The sequence below is a fragment of the Abramis brama genome (assembly GCF_963993115.1).
Source record: "Abramis brama genome assembly, chromosome: 14".
In the NCBI taxonomy this organism is placed as follows: domain Eukaryota; kingdom Metazoa; phylum Chordata; class Actinopteri; order Cypriniformes; family Leuciscidae; genus Abramis; species Abramis brama.
The window spans coordinates 26,422,239-26,444,938 of NC_139976.1; the positions used below are offsets into that span (position 1 = coordinate 26,422,239).

At 41.4% G+C, this 22,700-nt stretch overlaps 1 protein-coding gene across 1 annotated transcript in view; it reads left to right on the forward strand.

The window, feature by feature from the left end:
* The first annotated feature begins 4,687 nt into the window (after positions 1 to 4,687).
* Positions 4,688 to 22,700, forward strand: part of pnmt (phenylethanolamine N-methyltransferase) — a 199,078-nt gene continuing 181,065 nt past the window's right edge. Inside the window, exon 1 of the mRNA XM_084135935.1 lies at positions 4,688 to 5,009. Within this exon, the coding sequence (XP_083992061.1) occupies positions 4,814 to 5,009 (196 nt within the window). The 5' untranslated portion in view covers positions 4,688 to 4,813. The remainder of the gene's footprint in view (positions 5,010 to 22,700) is intronic.

Below are 22,700 nucleotides of genomic sequence, written 5' to 3' on the forward strand. Positions count from 1 at the left end.
CCAACACACAAGCGGAGATTGCAGGTGAAAGGTGGCGTGCTAACACACCTGTGCACACCGCCACTGTCACTCACGACCAGCATGACACAACCAGCCGTGTCAACATGCTCAACCAGAAAATGGGATTTCAAGTACCGAAAGGTGCCATCCTACACCTTGATGGCCTGACATGGTACCAGCTTCCGAGCAAGAGTACCAGACAGCACTGAAACTCCCATCCTCCAAGAACTTCAACTTCACCTTAAATCCAGGACTGGAACTCTGGATTGAGAAAAGGGGGTCCCAACTCACTGACCCTGCTCCTTTCAACACAGCCCTCCGAGCACTGTCTCGACGACCTGTTCTGAACACTTCATCTGCGGTCCAAGCCGGGACCGCCACCTACATTGGGCTGTGCACCTCTGCAGTTAATCAGTCAGGTGGCGGCAGGTGACCATCTTATACCCTTGCACTCATTGTATATGAGTGAGTCATTAATTCAAACGATTCCTTCAAACAGCTGATTTATTATGAATGAGGCAATTGTTTACATTTACATTACATTACATTCATTTAGTAATAAAAACACGGTCAAGTGTGCTATGGTTCTGCTGTGATTTTTGTTTGGAACTATTTTCACTGCTGAAACGGAACAAAAAGTCAATACTGCATCTAAAATGCAAGTCACTTAATTTTAAATATTTGTTTATTGACCTTTGATATGAAAGCAGTCACATTTTCAATCGTGATGGTATTCAGGAAAACAGCACTCTTTGTCGTGTGATGTATAATATGTTAAAACTCCTATATAGTATAGCCTATAATTCCCAATAAGGTGTGAGTTTGGCCTTTTATATCACTGTATTAGTCTATTAAGATGCATTATGAGTCCTGGCAGCACGGGAATTCCGAGGGAACCACCAGTGCAGCAAAGTGCTGCGATATAAAGTTAAGGAAACTGAACAACTGAGAGAAATATATGTCTACTACCTCAGATTTAACGTTTGATCTGTACGTCAGCATCGGGGAATAACGTTATAATCTCATTCATGGTAGAGAAAGCTGCTTGCATGCACAAAAGTAACCGTGAAGACTTGAATGTAAACACAGCTTTTGTGTCTTTATCAGCTTTTCCATACATATAGCTACTGGCCCTGATAATCATCACAAATACTTACCTTGCTCCATTTATGTAAATCTGTTTTTATAAATGAATGACTCTCTCACCCGTTGTCTTCGTCAACAGCCGCTTGCACTTGCACCACTTGCTGGTGAGCCGACTAACAGCAGATGGAGATTATGAATCGGCAATCTATTGATATTCCTGCAGTTCCTGGATGTAAAATGTTGAATTTTCTGTCGAATTTGAACAACTGAATTTGTGGAAGAGAATTTGTAAAGCGAAATCAAATGGACTGAAAATTGCCTGTCGAATATTATAGGTTGTTTTTTTAAACAGAATGAACATTTTATAAGTGAGATCTGAAAGGTGAATATGGATTATTGAATTTTACAGCAACATCTCCATCAGGGATAGTAACGTTGTTTCTGGAGTGCCGCTGTCCTGCAGAGTTTAGCATCAACTCCGATAAAAACCTCACCTGTCTGTAGTATTAATTATCCTAAAGACGATGATTAGCTGGTGTGTTTGATTAGGGTTGGAGGAGCTAAACTCTGCACCCAGGACCGACATTGCCCATCCTTGTTATTGATTAAATATGAAAGTAAAATGGCCAGTAGGTGGTGGCAAGTTACTGTTTTTACGAGCGAGTTATTCGTTCAAACTTCTCGTTCAAATCGGCAATTCTTTGATGAAACTCGGAGAAGATCGACGCTCGCGGTGCCAGGTCCAGAGATAAGTGCATTAGAGGTGAATGATGGATCATTAGACAGGCACAACTGTGACAGGTCGTTGTTAGGACGACGAATTTAACGATAACATATTGCCAGGTAGACGTACAGTATACCAGCAACAGGTTGAGTTGCAGGCACACATGCAGTTTAAAGGTGTCCTGCCACGGAAAGATTTTTGCCAGCTGAATTGATGTGACGTCAACTCCCCTCTTCGATTGATTGGCTAGAGGAGGAGCTGTCAATCTAGAACTAGTGGACCAATGGTGACGCTTAAGCCCGCCCTAATTTACATGAAATTCGAACTGCAACATTTGAGAAAGCAAGCGCAGAACATAGAAGAGCGTAGAGAAAAACCCTTTTCAGTTGGTAAACATGGTGATGTTTTTTTGTGGGCGGAGCTTAGGTGGTGGCAGAACGAACCATAGATATCATATAATAAAGGCTAGATGTCTTATGGCGCTTTTCCACTGCATGGTACGGTACGGCTCGGTTCAGTACTGCTCACTTTTGGCGCATTTCCACTGCATGGTACGGTACGGTACGGCTCGCTTCGGCTCGCTTTAAATGGTACCACCTCTGTTGAGGTTCCACCGTAACGATACTAAAATGTGACGTGAAAACACTGCAGATCACTGATTGGTCAGACAGAATCATCTCTACCAGCGTCATTGTATTTACGACACGAGACACTAAACCCGCTAGATTTAAATAGCCAGTAGACAACAGCCAGCGCTGTAGCGCCTGTTTTAAAAGTATTTGCTTAAAAAAAAAAAAAAAAAAAAAGAGTATAAACTTCAAAAAAAGAAATGGCTGAATCGTGGTCAGTGGACGAGGTGCAGACGTTCCTCTCGTTGGTTGCCGAGGAGTGGATGGGGAAACACGGAATGAAAAATTCGCATTTAATATGATGATGGCAGTAGAGACGGCAACTATAACGATCAGTCCCACCCACTTTGAAGCGGTACTAACTGCAGTGGAAAAGCAACCGAGCTAAAGCGAACCGAACCGTGCCGTGCCGAGTCGAGTCGTACCACGCAGTGGAAAAGCGAAGCGAGCCGAACCGTTCCGCGCCGAGTCGAACCGTACCGAGCCGTACCATGCAGTGGAAAAGCGCCATTACAGCGGAGTCTCTTCCGGCATCACCGTTCGGCCATCTTGTCACAGGCAGGCTCTGATGTAAGGTGAGTGATCAGCACAAACACAAATACTCTTATCTCGCTGAAATCTTGACGGATTTACAAACGGTTTGGTTTCTTACAAACGTTATTAACGTGGCTATAATTCTGAATGCTTGAACATGTATGTTATAATTATTCATATGTATGCAGTGTCATAACTACATCTCTGACATTTATAACAAACCAAACCGTTTGAAAATCGGTAGAAAATTAAGCAAGTTATGGTTATTTAAAAGTACATGCACCATTAAAACACAATGTTACAAGTGAGCGAGCTGTCTGTGGCAAGATGGCCGCCACGTACGGACGTCGACCTCCATTGGCCAGCAGCGCGCACGAGATATCTAGCCTTTATTATATCATATCTATGGAACGAACCCTCTGGCCGCTTCTCTAATGTTAGTTTGCTAAGTTTTGTTAGCTTGTTTTTTAATAATGACTGGAGAAAATCCCATTATATCTTAATGTGCAAGGTCACTCACTGTCCAGGACCGCGATTGTTATTTGCTAAAGTTCATTTTAACGGACATCCCAGATTGGTTGACCCGTACACGCTCAGTCTGTGGACTGTCTGACAGATGGACGATCTGACAGGATTAACGTTAACGCTACCTCCGGTTGACTGGCCTGCTACACCTACCTGAAACTGAGTGTAAAGAGAAAGTTATTTTGCACAAAACTTCGCAAAATAACTTTTAATGCGTTTAAAGTTTTTATTCACGCTTATTATATTTTGATCCGTGACCATGTTGTTTGCTATTCTGATCATTTTGCATTATTTTTTTCAGTTTGTGCAATATATTTTTACGTGTTTTAAAAATTTTGATTCACGCTTATTATTTTTTGATCCGTGGCTGCAATAGCCTACTTTAGACGGGATATTGACCCCATACAAGGGATACATTTTCTTTTTGAGTTCATATGTCTTAATAGCTGTAAGATTTGTTTGTGCAAACATGGTAAGTTTCATTTGTATTATGCTCGAGAGGTCAGCTAAAATGAAAGATGAAGGTAGTGATGTTACTATTGTACACTAGAGGGAGCCTCATGTGGCATGTTTTAAGCCTAATGTTTTTCCTTTCAGTGTCCATCCCTTTGAATGCTTATTTTCAGTGTCCATCCCCCTCCCCCACCACCACCACCACCACCACCACCACCACACACATAACAAATCCCAATTTAACCCCTGAGTAAAATTGCAATGGCCAAAATGGTAAAGAAAATTAAAATAATAATAATTGTGCTAAAACTAATAGTGAAACCTGTTAACCACAGACTAGTGAGTTGGACATAACTAGTTTAAAAAGGCTTATAAAACAAATCATGTTTCTATTTTAATCTAGTGTTTTGCGCAGGTTACTGTGAGGGGTAAATTATAGAAAATATAATTAACCTGGCATAAAACCAGTGGAAGACCATGAGATGTCCTCATTAATATAGTGAAACAAATGTGTGTGTTTATGTGTGTGTCTCTGTGTGTTTGACCTTAAATAGGCCTTTTGTTCAGATGAGTGAGATAACATTTAGGAAAAACATGCAGCCAACTAACTCCGATATCTACAGTGCCTAAAGTCAAAAAGGCAAGAGGTCTGAGTGCTCTCAGGTGGGCAGAACGCTATCACTATCTGTAGAGATAAGATTGTCCAATAAGAAGATGACTGCCCCTAAGCACAGACACAGAGAAACTAATTTTAGCTGCATGTGAACAAAAGTACCAAGAAACCTTTAACCTCATTTACACACATGTATAAATATGGTCCTGAGTGAAAACAGGATGGGGACAGTGATTCAAAGGAACTGGTATGGAGAGAGACAAAGAAAGACAGAAGAAGATGCTGGAAAAGTTAAAGACGGTGGCTTCTATGAGAGCATGTTACCAGGGTTTTGATCCTGTAGCTTATCTGCACTATAACTACACTCCACCCCGAGCAGACTTTGAAAGGAGAAGTAGCATTGTGCCATGGAAACTCAGCTGTCTGCACAGAGCCTTTACTGAAGGTGAGCATAAATGTTTGTAAGCAGGGCGGCAGGCACCATTGAGGTCCCTGAGGTGCGGATCTCTGTATTTTTCAAAGGTAGCCTACATATAATAAAGATGAAATAATTGCCTAATATTAACTCTACTTTGGTGCTGCAAGGATATTGCAAAATGCCAAGATAACCATCTCATCTGAGCTGCCTCAGTGGTCTAACACCACTCGTCAATGTCAGAAGATCTGTTCAACTTGAATAGGCACTGAGCAGACTGATAGGTGTATGACATCAAAGTACAGCGAGAGCAATTCAAAAGAATACTGAGCCGTTTTATTTCTAATTGCTCTTTTGGTACTTTGATGTCATACACTGATTGGTCTAAAATGTTTAAGATGACCAATAAAATCGTAGGAGGGCTTAATGTTCACAGCAGCTGCTGAGCGCGAATTCCAGTGTAAAGCTTCAGTTAATGGTCATAAATTGTGAGATAAGATGTGATAACCATGTAAGTATCTAAATTAAACGTTTACAGACGACAGACAGAGATAATCAGGGATGCAAACAATTTTCATCATATTAGGCATTAGGCATATTAGGCATTAATAATTAACGTGCACATACTGTGAGTGAACCTGTGAATGAATAGATTTAGTTACGTAGCTTCCTTGGTAGCCTTCAGTAAATTCACTTGTCAAATGAAATATTCATTAAAACATAAATATCAGTTGACATGATATTAACTTTCTTCACAGATTAAAACAAAAATATAAAAAGGACTATACCAATCAAAGCTCGGAGAGGGAAGAGAGATGTGGCAAGATAAAGAGACTGAGAGAATAAAGAGATGGAGATGAGAGAAGAAGAGCAGGAATTTCCGACTATGCCAAGGAAGGGATTATATGTTCTTTGCTAATTACAGTGGAAAGTATAGGCTCAATATAACAACAATTTGATTGAGTTTTATCATGAGCATCTTGAAAAAACCTTTTTATGATATGCCATTAGAAAAGAAAATAAGAACTATCCTATAGTGAGACGTTTTCATGTAGCACACAACAGCAGTCCAGATAGCCTCACAGTGAAAACATTAGAAACAGTGGAAGCAAAATAAATATAAGCGGTGAAGACCATTTAAAGTTATTATTGCAACGAGAAACATGTTATATATATATATATCAATTGAAGGCAATGGTTTAGTCCCTTTCTTTGAAACGGTTTATTCTTCATTTATATGTGGTAAATAAGTTTTTTCTTGTTCTGTTGGGTATTTATCTTTTTCCTATTGTGACACCATCTAGTGGTGTCCTTGGAGACTAGCTTTAGATTTACTCAACCTAGTACAGTGGTTTTCAATCCTGGTCCTGGGGACTCGTCGTTCTGCACATTTTGTATGTCTCTCTTGTCTGACACACTCAGTTCAGTTCATGGAGCTCTCTGCTAACAAGCTGATGATCTGAATCATGTTTGTTAAATAAGGGAGACATACATAATGTGCAGATCGGTTGGTCCTTAGGACCAGGATTTAAAACCACTGCCCTAGTGGTCTTTCTGATGTTAATTATCTTTGAGTGCTGCTTCATTTGAGTCCAATTTGGTGTGTCAAATTTGGCTGTTCTGGATGAGAGCCCTTTTCTGAGTCATTGATGTGTTTGTTGGTCGCACTCTAAAGAAGTTATGTGTTGCCGAACCGAGTGGGTTTGCAGCCCATGATATGTATTTTAAAATATGAATTAGCCAGTTGAATAAAAGCTTTTAATAATTGAAATCTGAAGTGTGCCTTGGACTATCCTTTTTTTTTTTTTTTTTTATTAACTAGTGAGTCAACTGGTCATTTGATCTCAAAATGTTAGCTCCCATGTTGATTCATGAACTAATTCAAAAGCTATGCTCCCCATGGCAGGATTATCTGTTTCCATTATCTTTTTTCAGGTTTCATAGTTATTCAAAGTACCCTTTATAAATCCCGGTTAGGGGAATATTGTGTTTTCAGTATAAAAAAATATATTTTAAGCATAAAATATTTTAAGCTTTAGAAGCAGGGAGCAAACAAAAGCATCACGAGAGACAGCGTTAAACTACCTCATGTCTCAAAGCACATAACAGTCTAGCAATAATGAACATAAACCACTTTAAGAGCACTTACCTGTACCACCTGACTGCTGCAGATTAATTTCAGTGTTGATAGTGTTGCCATTGAAATGCATAAATTCGAGTCACGAACCACTTCGAGTATAATGTCATGGGTTTTCATCTCTTTCATCCAAATTACAGTAGTTATGGAGTGAACGCAGCATAAGCTCATTGTTTTGGTTCAGGAGGAACTGTAAAAGGGTGGCTGCTGTTTTGGTTGCAGTCAGGGGCGAATTAGTGCACAGGATCAGGGGGCCTCTGTTCAGTGGTTTTTGGAAATATTTACTCCAATATATTGCATATGTTACTGGAAGGAGGTTTTAAAATAACATGCTCGTCAATTGCATGACGGATTAATTGTACATCACCCTTGATATCAAGAGGATTTGGCATTTCCAATTTATCATCCTGATCACTCCTTCATACAAAACAATATAGTCATTTAACTTTTGTAAGACACTAATTGTCACAATGTGCGAGGAGGTGTGAAACATCATAAATAATGCTGTGATTCACACCTGAAGAGACAAAGACCCTCCCATGGGAATATCAATGAGGAATGTGACAGAGGGAACTATAAAGAATGAATGTGAGGAGACTTAATGATTGAATGTATTGTTTTGGCTTATTCACAAAATCAAGTTTAAGTTAAAAGTAGTAATCTGACTATACATTTTCTTTACACAAAGACTTTACTTAAAAACTTTAGACCTATACAACCGTTCAAAAGTTTTAGATCTGTACGTTTTTTTTTTTTGTTTTTTTTTTTTTAAAGAAGTCTCTTCTGCTTACCACGGCTACATTTATTTGGTCCAAAATAAAACAAAAACGGTTCATTTTTTACAGTTTAAAATAAATGTTTTCTATTTATATATATTTTAAAATGTATTTATTCCTGTGATCAAAATTTTCAGCATCATTACTCCAGTCTACAGTGTCACATGATCCTTCAGAAATCATTCTATGATTTACTGCTCAAAAAACATTTTTTATTATTATCAATGTTGAAAACAGTTGTGTAAAAAAATATATTCAAGATTCTTTGATGAACTGAAAGTTCAAAAGAACATTTATCTGAAATAGAAAGATTTTTTTAACATTAAAAAAATGTCTTCTTTACTGTTAATTTTGATCAATATAAGGCATCCTCGTTGAATAAAAGTGTTAATTTCTTTAAAAAAAATTAACAAATACAACAAAAAACTAAACTCTTACTGAGCCCAAACTTTTGAACGGTAGTGAATAATGTTACACTAGATTTATATTTCAGATAATGGCTGTTCTTTTGAACTTTCTATTCATCAAAGAATCCTGAAAAAAATTGTACACAACTGTTTTCAACATTCAACAAGCGATCTGTGGTGGGTCGTCGAGCGATGCTGGTAGTAGAGAGCAGATGTGATCTCTGATGAGCTTCTCAAAGCACTTACTGATGATGGTAGTTAAAGCAACATTGCGCCAGTCATTCAAGCAGGTAACTTTGGGTATCTTTTGTATGGGTACAATGGTGGATGATTTAAAACATTTGGGGACAACAGACAAGGAGAGGGTAAAACAGTGAAAACTCCTGCTAGTTGGTTTACGCATGTTCCTGGACGTGGCCAGGAATGCCGTCTGGACCCTTCGGCTTTATGGATGTTCATGTGCCTGAGGGGTCAGAGGGTGACATCCGCTACAGACACCGAGAGTGAACTCATAGATATATACACTAGATGTCGCCTTGGGGTTCTAAGCATGCGTCAAAACCGCCGCCATCTTGGAACTGGGGTCTTGTCATAGGAAGTAGCTAGGTAAAACGCTGCTATCTCCGCCTGTACTTCGAATTCATGGATGATGCCGGACTTTTGTGCTGTGTATGGATGTTAATACGAACAAAATCTAAAAACCAGACAGCAAGGGATTACATTTCATGTGTACATTTCCTAATAGTATGCTTGTCCTCTCCCTGTCAATCTTCACATCCATGATTATAATACATAGAATTCCACAAATCTTATGTATGTGTGAGTTTTGCACAAGGATACAGTGGGCTCAAGAGCTTGTTTCTTCCTTGCAAACTGGGCATGGAGGTGTGGAAGGACACTGGAATTTGTGAAAATGTCAACTGTTTAGCTATTTAAGATGTATTTACTACTTTAGCACATACTTATTTAAGTGGCAAAAGTATTGCGGGACAGGAATAAGGAAAAGATGAAACGTCTTTGGCACCTCAACTATCTAACTTTCACATTATGTTCCTCTCAAATTTTTGATTTGCTTCCACCTGCAAATTGCTTTGTGTATCATATTTAATAAACCAATACAATTTAAATGTTTAAATTAACGTATAGTCACACCATTGTAGCCATTTTGCATGCAGTAGGCTAAGTTAAGTAGCGATAGTTCATTCTAAGTTTACTCAAGTGGAAGAATGTGACTTATAAACTTAGGCCTACTAGCACTATGCATTATATTTTGAAAATGAAGTAGATTAACTTAATATCAAAGCCTTAAAATTTCTCTGGTCTCAATGATAAATACATGTCTGACCGTTGGAATGAACCAAAAAAACTAGAAAATCGTATTCATGACGATTTATGGTGATTTTATTTCCGTTAGACCTTTGCCTACATTGACGCTGATGCATTAAAGAGGAGGGGCTCCCCTGTTCCAAGATGGCGGCTCTGTTGATGCATTCATTCCAATGAACTGCCGTTGCCAAGGCGGCATCTAGTGTATATATCTATGGAGTGAACTAACCTCAGCAGTCTCAGCCACGGGAGCTCTCTTCGTGGGGGCGGGGTAGCTGACTTTGAAACGAGCAAAGAAAGCATTGAGCTTGTCTGGCAGTGAGGAAGCAGTATTTATGTAAGGGATAATGTAGAGCGAGGCGGTTGTTATAGGAACTACAACCCCGACAGGCTGATCGGGATCTTGAATCAGCCTGAAGGGGTTGTATTCGCTATAACAACTGCCTCGCTCTGCATTATCCTGCTTATTACATGGCTACCCACCAAATAAATCAATAATTTGACACAAAATATTGATTTAAAAAGGAGTTTATTGATTTAAAAACGATTGTATTGCTTCCGCTAAAGAAAATAGTCCATTCCGTCTCTACGGTTAGAATCCTGCGTCCATAGCAATGCTCTGTTTTTCATGGCAACGGTGTGTTATACTTTGCAGCGGTCTGTTATCAAGAAATAACAGACCGCATTCTACATTGGAATTCAACCAAGCCATGTAATAAAGTAGAATATTTGCGATCGATGCAGTCTGTGATGTTATATAATCCTTGCCACATTTCTCTTACGTTGGAAGTGGTGAACTGAGCTTCTGTTTTGTTCCTGTACTGGCGTTTTGCTGTCTTGATGGAGGGCATAGCTGGCATGTTTATGTAGCGGGTAGGGTTGAGATGGGAAGTGTAGCTTGAAGGCCTACCCACTGGCAATGATTATTTGGATCAGGTGGCATAATTGACGCGACCCTTTAAATGTGTCGTGAGACATGGACAGGAGAACATTAGTGTGGTGTGAGTTGAAGAGTGAGCCTCTTGGAGTATCAGCTGTGCAAACGGGAGAACGGGAGTCTTTTTGGAAGGTTACGCCTATCTGTCTTTAACACTAAACTCATTCCCATTGAGAAGTATCTAACACGGCCCATTGTTTGTTTGTAGCTCGGCCTGGCGTCTGTGCGTATGGTGACCAGTAAATGGTACACGCAGTTACGAGTCTACAGAAACTTTGCTCGCATTATAGCGAGTAGTGAGTCTACAGGGGTTTGCAGCAAAGTAAGTTTACTGGCCGTAATGTGTAGTGTTTATAGCGCTGATCGTTTTTCTGTCTGATATTGCTTATGAATAGAAGCAACGCTGGCGAGAGTGTGCACAGCTATTAGTCATCCACACCGTTAAACTTTATTGTTACGGTGCATATAGCTCTAATTCATCTAGGCTGGTTTCAAAAACGTAAGCTCATTTAACCATTTTTTTTGTGTTATCTTTCAATCAGAGATCTAATAATGATTTAGACTGTCACAATGCTAGTAAACATAAACCATTTATGCTTGTGATTACAGGAGGATTGCCTTCGTTTGTCCAACTAGCCACTGTTTTTCCTGGGTTTAATCATTCTGTTTTATTTTATTTGTATTTCTTTGTATATATGTTTGTGCCTCGGAAATCTGCTACCACTGTTCTGTGCGGACCTGGAACTGGGTGGACCTAGGGTGGAGGCCTGCTAGTGATAGCCTGCTAACTTAAATGTTTTGTTTGTTTGGCAATAGTCATATCACCTTATTCGGCCTATGGGCATTGTGCAATATATTCTGTGAGGACAGTGCTTATTTTGCAGTGTTCACTAGTGTGAAGTGTGAAACGCCGTGTGTGTGTGTGAGGCCTATTTGGTGTGTAGTGTCTCTTGCAGTGTTTGAGTGTGTGAATGTGAACAGTATTTACTTATTTATTTGACTTTATTCACTGCAGCCTATATATTATGAGACTGTATATACTGTAACTCATTTATTATGAGACTTTATTCACTCTGACTTATTTTTTTTTAGTGTAGAATTTTGTTTAAATAAAAAATATTATTTTTAATATTCTATGGAGAATATTTGCTTGCTCTGATTGCCAATTAATATATTATTGTGTCTAGTGTTTAATAAAGTTACATGTTTGATTACATCATTCCAATTTCTGTTCCTTCATTGGACATAACCTGCCTAGATAGTTTGAAGGGGAGCACTGTTTGGGTTTTCTAGCTTAGGTATTCAAATTGTGCGCTTTAGAGCGCCCCCCTAGGGGTCACATTTATATTCCTCCACATTACAGGAATTAAAGGCCGAGGTTCGTGTGCTGAGGGCGGCGCGAACATCAGCATTCATCCACGGTTTCCGATTCAGGTATACTTGAATTGTTTTGGTTAGTACATCATCCTCTATACACTTCCTTATGAAACAAGTGATGGTGTCTATGTATAAATCGATGTCATCATCAGATGCAGCCTGGAACATGTCACAGTCAACGTAATCAAAACAGTCCTGTAACATAGAATCCGATTGGTCCGACCAAAGCTGGATTGTCCTGAGGGCGGGCGGGTGTTTCCCGTTTCAGCTTCTGCCTGTAATCAGGCAGGAGCAGAACAGAAGAGTGATCTGATTTTCTGAAAGGTGGGCGGGGGAGGGATTTGTAAGCATGCCGAAAAGGAGAGTAACAATGGTCTAAAACTCAGTCTCCCCAAGTGTTGCATGTTACATGCTGAAAGAATTTTGGTGCAATCTTTCTGAGGCCGGCTTTATTGAAGTCCCCAATTATAATAAACGCAGCCTTGGGATGTATGGTTCCCTGTTCGCACAAATGCCCATACAGTTCCCTAAGTGCTTCATCTGTGTCTGCCTGAGGGGGGATGTAAACAGCTGTAATAATGACCAATGTGAATTCCCTCGGTAACCAAAAAGGTCAGCACAGAAGCGTGACATATTCCAGGTCAGGAAGCAATGAGACTGGATAGTATGTACATTCTTCCAGTCACACCATCAGTTGTTGATCATGAAGCATACATCCCCCTCCTTTGCTTTTCCCTGAGAGGTCCTGTTTTCTGTCCGCTTGGTGCACAGAGAATCCTGTAGGTTCAATGGCAAAGTCTGGTACCTCCTAGGACAGCCAGGTTTCTGTGAGGCAAATAATACAGCAGACTGAAAAGAGATCTGCGCTCTCAGTTCGCAAAGTTTATTGTCCAGGGACTGGATGTTTGCCAGTAGGATATTGGGTAGCGGTGGTCGGTTTGCGAGGCATCTTAGTCTGACGAGGATGCCGGCCAAATGGTTAAGCTCTTTGTGAGCCTCTTTGGCTTCTGCAAATGTCGCTAGGCCTCCTCTCACTAGAGGGTGTTTTTATTGAGGCTTCCGTTCCCCCAGAGCTCCTCTAGCACTGCAAGTTGTAGACTCTCTGTGAGCCTCCTTACAAGATATCCTGAGTGTGGGGTGTTGTTAGGTCTCCTCTCTTTTTAGAGAATTGTTATGCTGAGCCCTTTGCTCCTAGAGCTCAGCTAGGTGGTATGGTAGTATGCTAGGTCATTAGGCTCTCTGGGAGCCTCCTTGGCTACTGACCTCAGTGTGGAGTGTGCTAGGCCTCTCCTCATTATGAGAGTTGTTGTATTGAGGCCTCCACTCTGGAGAGCTTCGCTGGTCAGACTGAGTTTATAGCACTTTTCTGAGCATTCTCGGTACTGCCCTTGGGTTAAGAGTGTTGCTTAGGCCTCTTGATTAAGGCCTCCACCCTTCAGGGCTGCCTGAACAGAAGGTGTAACCTCACTTTCCAGTTATAACTGGTTAGACTTTTTAGGAAAATAAAAAGGTTACATTTCCGTTATTTCAAACAAAACATATTAGAAAAAAAAAAAAAAAAGAAAAAAAAACAGCACAGAAAACAATATTAAAGAAAACAAATCAGAAACAGAAAACAATCTATGGGCATATGGACAAATTACATACAGCATCTCATCATATGATCGTACCTACATTTTATCCAGTTTGTGTTTATGGCCTTTTAATCTTCAAACATTTTAGAATATTCTCCCATTTTTTAAACATGTGCGACTTACCATTGAGACAATACCTCAATCTTTCTAGAGTTACAACTTCTGATATCAGAGATTTCCACATCTGAGTAGAGGGGGCATCGCTACTAACCCTGAAATGTTACTTTAACGGATGTGATAACAGAAAAAAAAATAAAAAAAATTCTCCAGATCTGAAATTATCCAGGACAGATCAATATGAACTGCTCGACTGCCTGGGGCCAGCGTAATAGATGCTCGGGACAGTTGACGGAACTGTCAATGTCCAGGTCGGGCCAGTGCTGCATCGTCATGAAAGTTTATAAATTGCACATGTTTTTAAGCCTTGTCAATTTAAATATTCAAGCTCAAGAAGACGTGAAAGAGAACTCACTTTAGTATTTGTGCGCTGTGTCAGCAGTTTTCTGTGTACACACATCCGAAGCATGCTCTCAAAAAGCCATGTTTTAGACTGCACGCAAGTACTAAAGTGAGTTCTATTTCATGTCTTTTTGCACTTGAATGGACAAATTCACACAAAATTATTATTGAGTGAAAACAGCATTATAACCTCAAGTGATGAAGCAGGTTGTGAGAAGAAGGTGGAGATCAAAATGGCTTTGCTAAAATCGCTTAGGTTAACTTTTTAGGTGCAAAACTGGTTACTGTTTGGGTAATGACAATGATAAACTCCATAATTTTTAGGGCCCGAGCACCGATGGTGTGAGGACCCTCTTGGAATTGCTCCGTTTATTAGGGCCCAAGCCCTGAAAGGGCGAAGGCCCTATTGTTTTCGTTAGGATTATTTGTTATTATTATTATTTTTTTCTACTTCTCGGGCACTTTTGGGGCCCTTAACATGCTCGAAAACTCTTGAAACTTTGCACACAGGTCAGAACCCTAGGATTATTTGTTATTAGGGCCCAAGCCCTGAAAGGGCGCAGAGCCCTATTGTTTTCGGTAGGATTATTTGTTATTAGGGCCCAAGCCCTGAAAGGGCGAAGGCCCTATTGTTTTCGGTAGGATTATTTATTAGGGCCCAAGCCCTGAAAGGGCGAAGGCCCTATTGTTTTCGTTAGGATTATTAGGGCCCAAGCCCTGAAAGGGCGAAGGCCCTATTGTTTTCGGTAGGATTATTAGGGCCCAAGCCCTGAAAGGGCGAAGAGCCCTATTGTTTTCGGTAGGATTATTAGGGCCCAAGCCCTGAAAGGGCGAAGGCCCTATTGTTTTCGTAAGGATTTTTCTTTATTATTAGGGCCCAAGCCCTGAAAGGGCGAAGGCCCTATTGTTTTCGATAGGATTATTTATTAGGGCCCAAGCCCTGAAAGGGCGAAGGCCCTATTGTTTTCGGTAGGATGATTATTATTATTATTATTATTAGGGCCCAAGCCCTGAAAGGGCGCAGAGCCCTATTGTTTTCGGTAGGATTATTTATTAGGGCCCAAGCCCTGAAAGGGCGAAGGTCCCTATTGTTTCCGGTAGGATTATTAGGGCCCAAGCCCTGAAAGGGCGAAGGCCCTATTGTCTCCGTGAGGATTATTATTTTTTAGGGCCCAAGCCCTGAAAGGGCGAAGGCCCTATTGTTTTCGTAAGGATTTTTTTTTTTTTTTTTTTTTTTCATTATTTTTTTTTTTGCCACTTTTGGGGCCCTTAACATGCTCAAAAACTCTTGAAACTTTGCACACAGGTCAGAACCCGCGGCCATCAGGGCCGGACTGAAGCTGGTACCCAGGCGTGGCAGGGGGGCTCGACAGCGCCCCCTGGAATGGGGTCCGAAATCTTGGTCCATATATCAAACACGCTTGCATGTAATAATATGAAACTCAGTACACATATAGATCTCATCGGGCCGAACAACTTTCGTGCTCTAAGTTTTACAAAAGCCCAACAGGAAGTCGGTTATTATACGTTGTTTGGAAAACGCATACAATGGAATGTGAAATACTCCTCCTAGGGAATTCATCCGATCGCCGCCAAACTCGGTGTGAATGAAGTCAAGACATTGAGGATGAATTCTTGCGAACAGATTTTTGATATCTCGAACGGTTTGGCCGTGGCGAGGAAACGAATTTATGGCGAATAATGGGACACAGGAAGTGTGTTATAACTTCTGCATACATTAACTGATCTTGCTGAAACTTCAGCAGTGTGTTCGTTGTAAGAGGCCGATCACATGGATGTGACCTTTGTGAGTCAAAGTTATAGCGCCACCAACTGGCAACAGGAAGTGTGTCACTTTCAAAATGCTTTGAAATCACTTTCTTATCTTTACCCGATTTGCTTAAAACTTTATGTGTATAATGTAGACACACGGCAGATGTAGACCTGTGAAAGGATTATTGATATCTTAGATACTGTTGCCGTGGCAACGCATCAAACTTTAATATTCTTTTCGGATGCTTTTGAGACTCTTCACATGCTTGAAAATGCATGAAACTCGACAGACACATCACATTTATTATCCAGTAGACATGTGCAAAGTTTCAGAAACGGGCGTGGTGGAATGGCTCAGTAGCGCCACCTTTAGTCAAAAATGGGGGCTTAGTTTTTCCTAGAATCACAAAACTTGGTAGGTGTATTGTTCTCATCAAGCAGGACACCTTTCTAATTTACAGTCATTACCTCAGACCCACAGGAAGTCAGATATTTTGGTTTGAATGTGGATTTTCTGGAGAATTTTCTCTCTCTCTCTGTGTGTCTGTGTGTGTGTGTGGGGGGGGGGGGGGGATTTGTCTATTCCATTTAATCATTGTTCTTCAAGGTTTCAGGGGCTTTTGGGGCCCTTAACGTGCTCAAAAACTCTTGAAACTTTCCACACAGGTCAGAACCCACAGTCATCAGAGCCGGGCTGAAGCTGGTACCCGGGCGTGGCAGGGGGGCTCAACAGCGCCCCCTTGGACACGGTCTAAAAACTTGGTCCATATATCAAACACGCTTGCATGAATTAATATGAAACTCGGTACACATATAGATCTCATCGGGCCGAACAACTTCCGCACTCTAAGTTATTAGCTCCGCCCAACAGGAAGTCGGCTATTATGGGTTGTTTGAAAAACGCATGCTGTGGAATTTGATGTACTCATCCTAGAGAATTCATCCAATCGCCTCCAAACTCGGTCAGCATGAAGTCAAGACATTGAGGATGATAAATTCCGGACGGATTTTTGATATCTAAAACGGTTTGGCCGTGGCGAGGAAACAATGGCGAGAAAAGAGAAACACGAAGTAATATAACTTCTGCATACGTTAACTGATCTTGATGAAACTTCAGCAGTGTGTTCGTGGTAAGAGGCCGATCAGATGGATGTAACTATTGGGAGTCAAAGTTATAGCGCCACCAACTGGCATATATACATATATACATATACATACATATATATATATATATATATATATATATATATATATATATATATATATATATATATATATAAATATAGCTGCAAGCAGCGATGGAGGGCCCAAGCCGGTGACACCGCCACCCCGGTGGCTTTAGTGTAACTAAAGGCACGAGGGTGGCGGTGCCACCGGCTTGGGCCCGCAATCGCTGCTCGCAGCTATATATATATTTTTAGGGGTTCAAGCACGAAGTGCTGAAACCCTATTGTAATTGTACTGATTTTTATTATTAGGGGTTCAAGCACGAAGTGCTGAAACCCTATTGTAATTGCCCTGATTTTTAGGGGTTCAAGCACGAAGTGCTGAAACCCTATTGTAATTGTACTGATTTTTAGGGGTTCAAGCACGAAGTGCTGAACACCTATTGTAATTGTACTGATTTTTAGGGGTTCAAGCATGAAATGCTGAAACCCTATTGTAATTGTAAGGATTCGTAAAACGCATCGTGCAGGACAAACCGTAAGGCCTAGAGACTTGAAACCTGGCCAGATGGTAGGCCTCAATTTGGGGACAACCTATCAGAGTATGACCCCGATTGGCCCATAGGTGGCGCTACAGCAGCCAAAAGTTGAAAATCGCTCATAACTCTTAGACCGTTTGTCCCAGGATCAAGTGTCTTATATCGTTGGAATCCTTGGCTCAAGGCGGGCGAAATGGCTATCTCCGATTTGGATGTAGGCAGGGAAAATTTTCTGCTATGTCGAATTTTGTCCAAAACCTACTTTTGCGAACTAGTCCCTGGTTTTTCGCCCGATCGGAACCAAACCAGTCTAGGACAATTCTCTGGACTCTCTAGATCAATAATTATCAAAAAAAAGTTGAACTTTGGCATTTGGGTGGCTGTAACGGGGTCACTTAGAAAAGGGGCGTGGCAAAATACACTCAAAAGCCTATAAATCCCAAAGAAAAACTCGGAACTTCACAAAAATTGATGAGCATATGTGTCAGAACATGGTGAGGAAGCATGCAGAGTTTCATGGAGATCGGACCATAGGTGGCGCTATAACTGGCAAAAAGCCTTCATTCTTATTAGGGGTTCAAGCATGAAATGCTGAAACCCTATTGTAATTGTAAGGATTCGTAAAACGCATCGTGCAGGACAAACCGTAAGGCCTAGAGACTTGAAACCTGGCCAGATGGTAGGCCTCAATTTGGGGACAACCTATCAGAGTATGACCCCGATTGGCCCATAGGTGGCGCTACAGCAGCCAAAAGTTGAAAATCGCTCATAACTCTTAGACCGTTTGTCCCAGGATCAAGTGTCTTATATCGTTGGAATCCTTGGCTCAAGGCGGGCAAAATGGCTATCTCCGATTTGGATGTAGGCAGGGAAAATTTTCTGCTATGTCGAATTTTGTCCAAAACCTACTTTTGCGAACTAGTCCCTGGTTTTTCGCCCGATCGGAACCAAACCAGTCTAGGACAATTCTCTGGACTCTCTAGATCAATAATTATCAAAAAAAAGTTGAACTTTGGCATTTGGGTGGCTGTAACGGGGTCACTTAGAAAAGGGGCGTGGCAAAATACACTCAAAAGCCTATAAATCCCAAAGAAAAACTCGGAACTTCACAAAAATTGATGAGCATATGTGTCAGAACATGGTGAGGAAGCATGCAGAGTTTCATGGAGATCGGACCATAGGTGGCGCTATAACTGGCAAAAAGCCTTCATTCTTATTAGGGGTTCAAGCATGAAATGCTGAAACCCTATTGTAATTGTAAGGATTCGTAAAACGCATCGTGCAGGGCAAACCGTAAGGCCTAGAGACTTGAAACCTGGCCAGATGGTAGGCCTCAATTTGGGGACAACCTATCAGAGTATGACCCCGATTGGCCCATAGGTGGCGCTACAGCAGCCAAAAGTTGAAAATCGCTCATAACTCTTAGACCGTTTGTCCCAGGATCAAGTGTCTTATATCGTTGGAATCCTTGGCTCAAGGCGGGCGAAATGGTTATCTTCGATTTGGATGTAGGCAAGGAAAATTTTCTGCTATGTCGAATTTTGTCCAAAACCTACTTTTGCGAACTAGTCCCTGGTTTTTCGCCCGATCGGAACCAAACCAGTCTAGGACAATTCTCTGGACTCTCTAGATCAATAATTATCAAAAAAAAGTTGAACTTTGGCATTTGGGTGGCTGTAACGGGGTCACTTAGAAAAGGGGCGTGGCAAAATACACTCAAAAGCCTATAAATCCCAAAGAAAAACTCGGAACTTCACAAAAATTGATGAGCATATGTGTCACAACATGGTGAGGAAGCATGCAGAGTTTCATGGAGATCGGACCATAGGTGGCGCTATAACTGGCAAAAAGCCTTCATTCTTATTAGGGGTTCAAGCATGAAATGCTGAAACCCTATTGTAATTGTAAGGATTCGTAAAACGCATCGTGCAGGACAAACCATAAGGCCTAGAGACTTGAAACCTGGCCAGATGGTAGGCCTCAATTTGGGGACAACCTATCAGAGTATGACCCCGATTGGCCCATAGGTGGCGCTACAGCAGCCAAAAGTTGAAAATCGCTCATAACTCTTAGACCGTTTGTCCCAGGATCAAGTGTCTTATATCGTTGGAATCCTTGGCTCAAGGCGGGCGAAATGGCTATCTCCGATTTGGATGTAGGCAGGGAAAATTTTCTGCTATGTCGAATTTTGTCCAAAACCTACTTTTGCGAACTAGTCCCTGGTTTTTCGCCCGATCGGAACCAAACCAGTCTAGGACAATTCTCTGGACTCTCTAGATCAATAATTATCAAAAAAAAGTTGAACTTTGGCATTTGGGTGGCTGTAACGGGGTCACTTAGAAAAGGGGCGTGGCAAAATACACTCAAAAGCCTATAAATCCCAAAGAAAAACTCGGAACTTCACAAAAATTGATGAGCATATGTGTCAGAACATGGTGAGGAAGCATGCAGAGTTTCATGGAGATCGGACCATAGGTGGCGCTATAACTGGCAAAAAGCCTTCATTCTTATTAGGGGTTCAAGCATGAAATGCTGAAACCCTATTGTAATTGTAAGGATTCGTAAAACGCATCGTGCAGGACAAACCGTAAGGCCTAGAGACTTGAAACCTGGCCAGATGGTAGGCCTCAATTTGGGGACAACCTATCAGAGTATGACCCCGATTGGCCCATAGGTGGCGCTACAGCAGCCAAAAGTTGAAAATCGCTCATAACTCTTAGACCGTTTGTCCCAGGATCAAGTGTCTTATATCGTTGGAATCCTTGGCTCAAGGCGGGCGAAATGGCTATCTCCGATTTGGATGTAGGCAGGGAAAATTTTCTGCTATGTCGAATTTTGTCCAAAACCTACTTTTGCGAACTAGTCCCTGGTTTTTCGCCCGATCGGAACCAAACCAGTCTAGGACAATTCTCTGGACTCTCTAGATCAATAATTATCAAAAAAAAGTTGAACTTTGGCATTTGGGTGGCTGTAACGGGGTCACTTAGAAAAGGGGCGTGGCAAAATACACTCAAAAGCCTATAAATCCCAAAGAAAAACTCGGAACTTCACAAAAATTGATGAGCATATGTGTCAGAACATGGTGAGGAAGCATGCAGAGTTTCATGGAGATCGGACCATAGGTGGCGCTATAACTGGCAAAAAGCCTTCATTCTTATTAGGGGTTCAAGCATGAAATGCTGAAACCCTATTGTAATTGTAAGGATTCGTAAAACGCATCGTGCAGGACAAACCGTAAGGCCTAGAGACTTGAAACCTGGCCAGATGGTAGGCCTCAATTTGGGGACAACCTATCAGAGTATGACCCCGATTGGCCCATAGGTGGCGCTACAGCAGCCAAAAGTTGAAAATCGCTCATAACTCTTAGACCGTTTGTCCCAGGATCAAGTGTCTTATATCGTTGGAATCCTTGGCTCAAGGCGGGCGAAATGGCTATCTCCGATTTGGATGTAGGCAGGGAAAATTTTCTGCTATGTCGAATTTTGTCCAAAACCTACTTTTGCGAACTAGTCCCTGGTTTTTCGCCCGATCGGAACCAAACCAGTCTAGGACAATTCTCTGGACTCTCTAGATCAATAATTATCAAAAAAAAGTTGAACTTTGGCATTTGGGTGGCTGTAACGGGGTCACTTAGAAAAGGGGCGTGGCAAAATACACTCAAAAGCCTATAAATCCCAAAGAAAAACTCGGAACTTCACAAAAATTGATGAGCATATGTGTCAGAACATGGTGAGGAAGCATGCAGAGTTTCATGGAGATCGGACCATAGGTGGCGCTATAACTGGCAAAAAGCCTTCATTCTTATTAGGGGTTCAAGCATGAAATGCTGAAACCCTATTGTAATTGTAAGGATTCGTAAAACGCATCGTGCAGGACAAACCGTAAGGCCTAGAGACTTGAAACCTGGCCAGATGGTAGGCCTCAATTTGGGGACAACCTATCAGAGTATGACCCCGATTGGCCCATAGGTGGCGCTACAGCAGCCAAAAGTTGAAAATCGCTCATAACTCTTAGACCGTTTGTCCCAGGATCAAGTGTCTTATATCGTTGGAATCCTTGGCTCAAGGCGGGCGAAATGGCTATCTCCGATTTGGATGTAGGCAGGGAAAATTTTCTGCTATGTCGAATTTTGTCCAAAACCTACTTTTGCGAACTAGTCCCTGGTTTTTCGCCCGATCGGAACCAAACCAGTCTAGGACAATTCTCTGGACTCTCTAGATCAATAATTATCAAAAAAAAGTTGAACTTTGGCATTTGGGTGGCTGTAACGGGGTCACTTAGAAAAGGGGCGTGGCAAAATACACTCAAAAGCCTATAAATCCCAAAGAAAAACTCGGAACTTCACAAAAATTGATGAGCATATGTGTCAGAACATGGTGAGGAAGCATGCAGAGTTTCATGGAGATCGGACCATAGGTGGCGCTATAACTGGCAAAAAGCCTTCATTCTTATTAGGGGTTCAAGCATGAAATGCTGAAACCCTATTGTAATTGTAAGGATTCGTAAAACGCATCGTGCAGGACAAACCGTAAGGCCTAGAGACTTGAAACCTGGCCAGATGGTAGGCCTCAATTTGGGGACAACCTATCAGAGTATGACCCCGATTGGCCCATAGGTGGCGCTACAGCAGCCAAAAGTTGAAAATCGCTCATAACTCTTAGACCGTTTGTCCCAGGATCAAGTGTCTTATATCGTTGGAATCCTTGGCTCAAGGCGGGCGAAATGGCTATCTCCGATTTGGATGTAGGCAGGGAAAATTTTCTGCTATGTCGAATTTTGTCCAAAACCTACTTTTGCAAACTAGTCCCTGGTTTTTCGCCCGATCGGAACCAAACCAGTCTAGGACAATTCTCTGGACTCTCTAGATCAATAATTATCAAAAAAAAGTTGAACTTTGGCATTTGGGTGGCTGTAACAGGGTCATTTAGAAAAGGGGCGTGGCAAAATACACTCAAAAGCCTATAAATCCCAAAGGAAAACTCAGAACTTGACCAAAATTGATGAGCATATGTGTCAGAACACGGTGAGGAAGCATGCAGAGTTTCATGGAGATCGGACCATAGGTGGCGCTATAACTGGCAAAAAGCCTTCATTCTTATTAGGGGTTCAAGCATGAAATGCTGAAACCCTATTGTAATTGTAAGGATTCGTAAAACGCATCGTGCAGGACAAACCGTAAGGCCTAGAGAC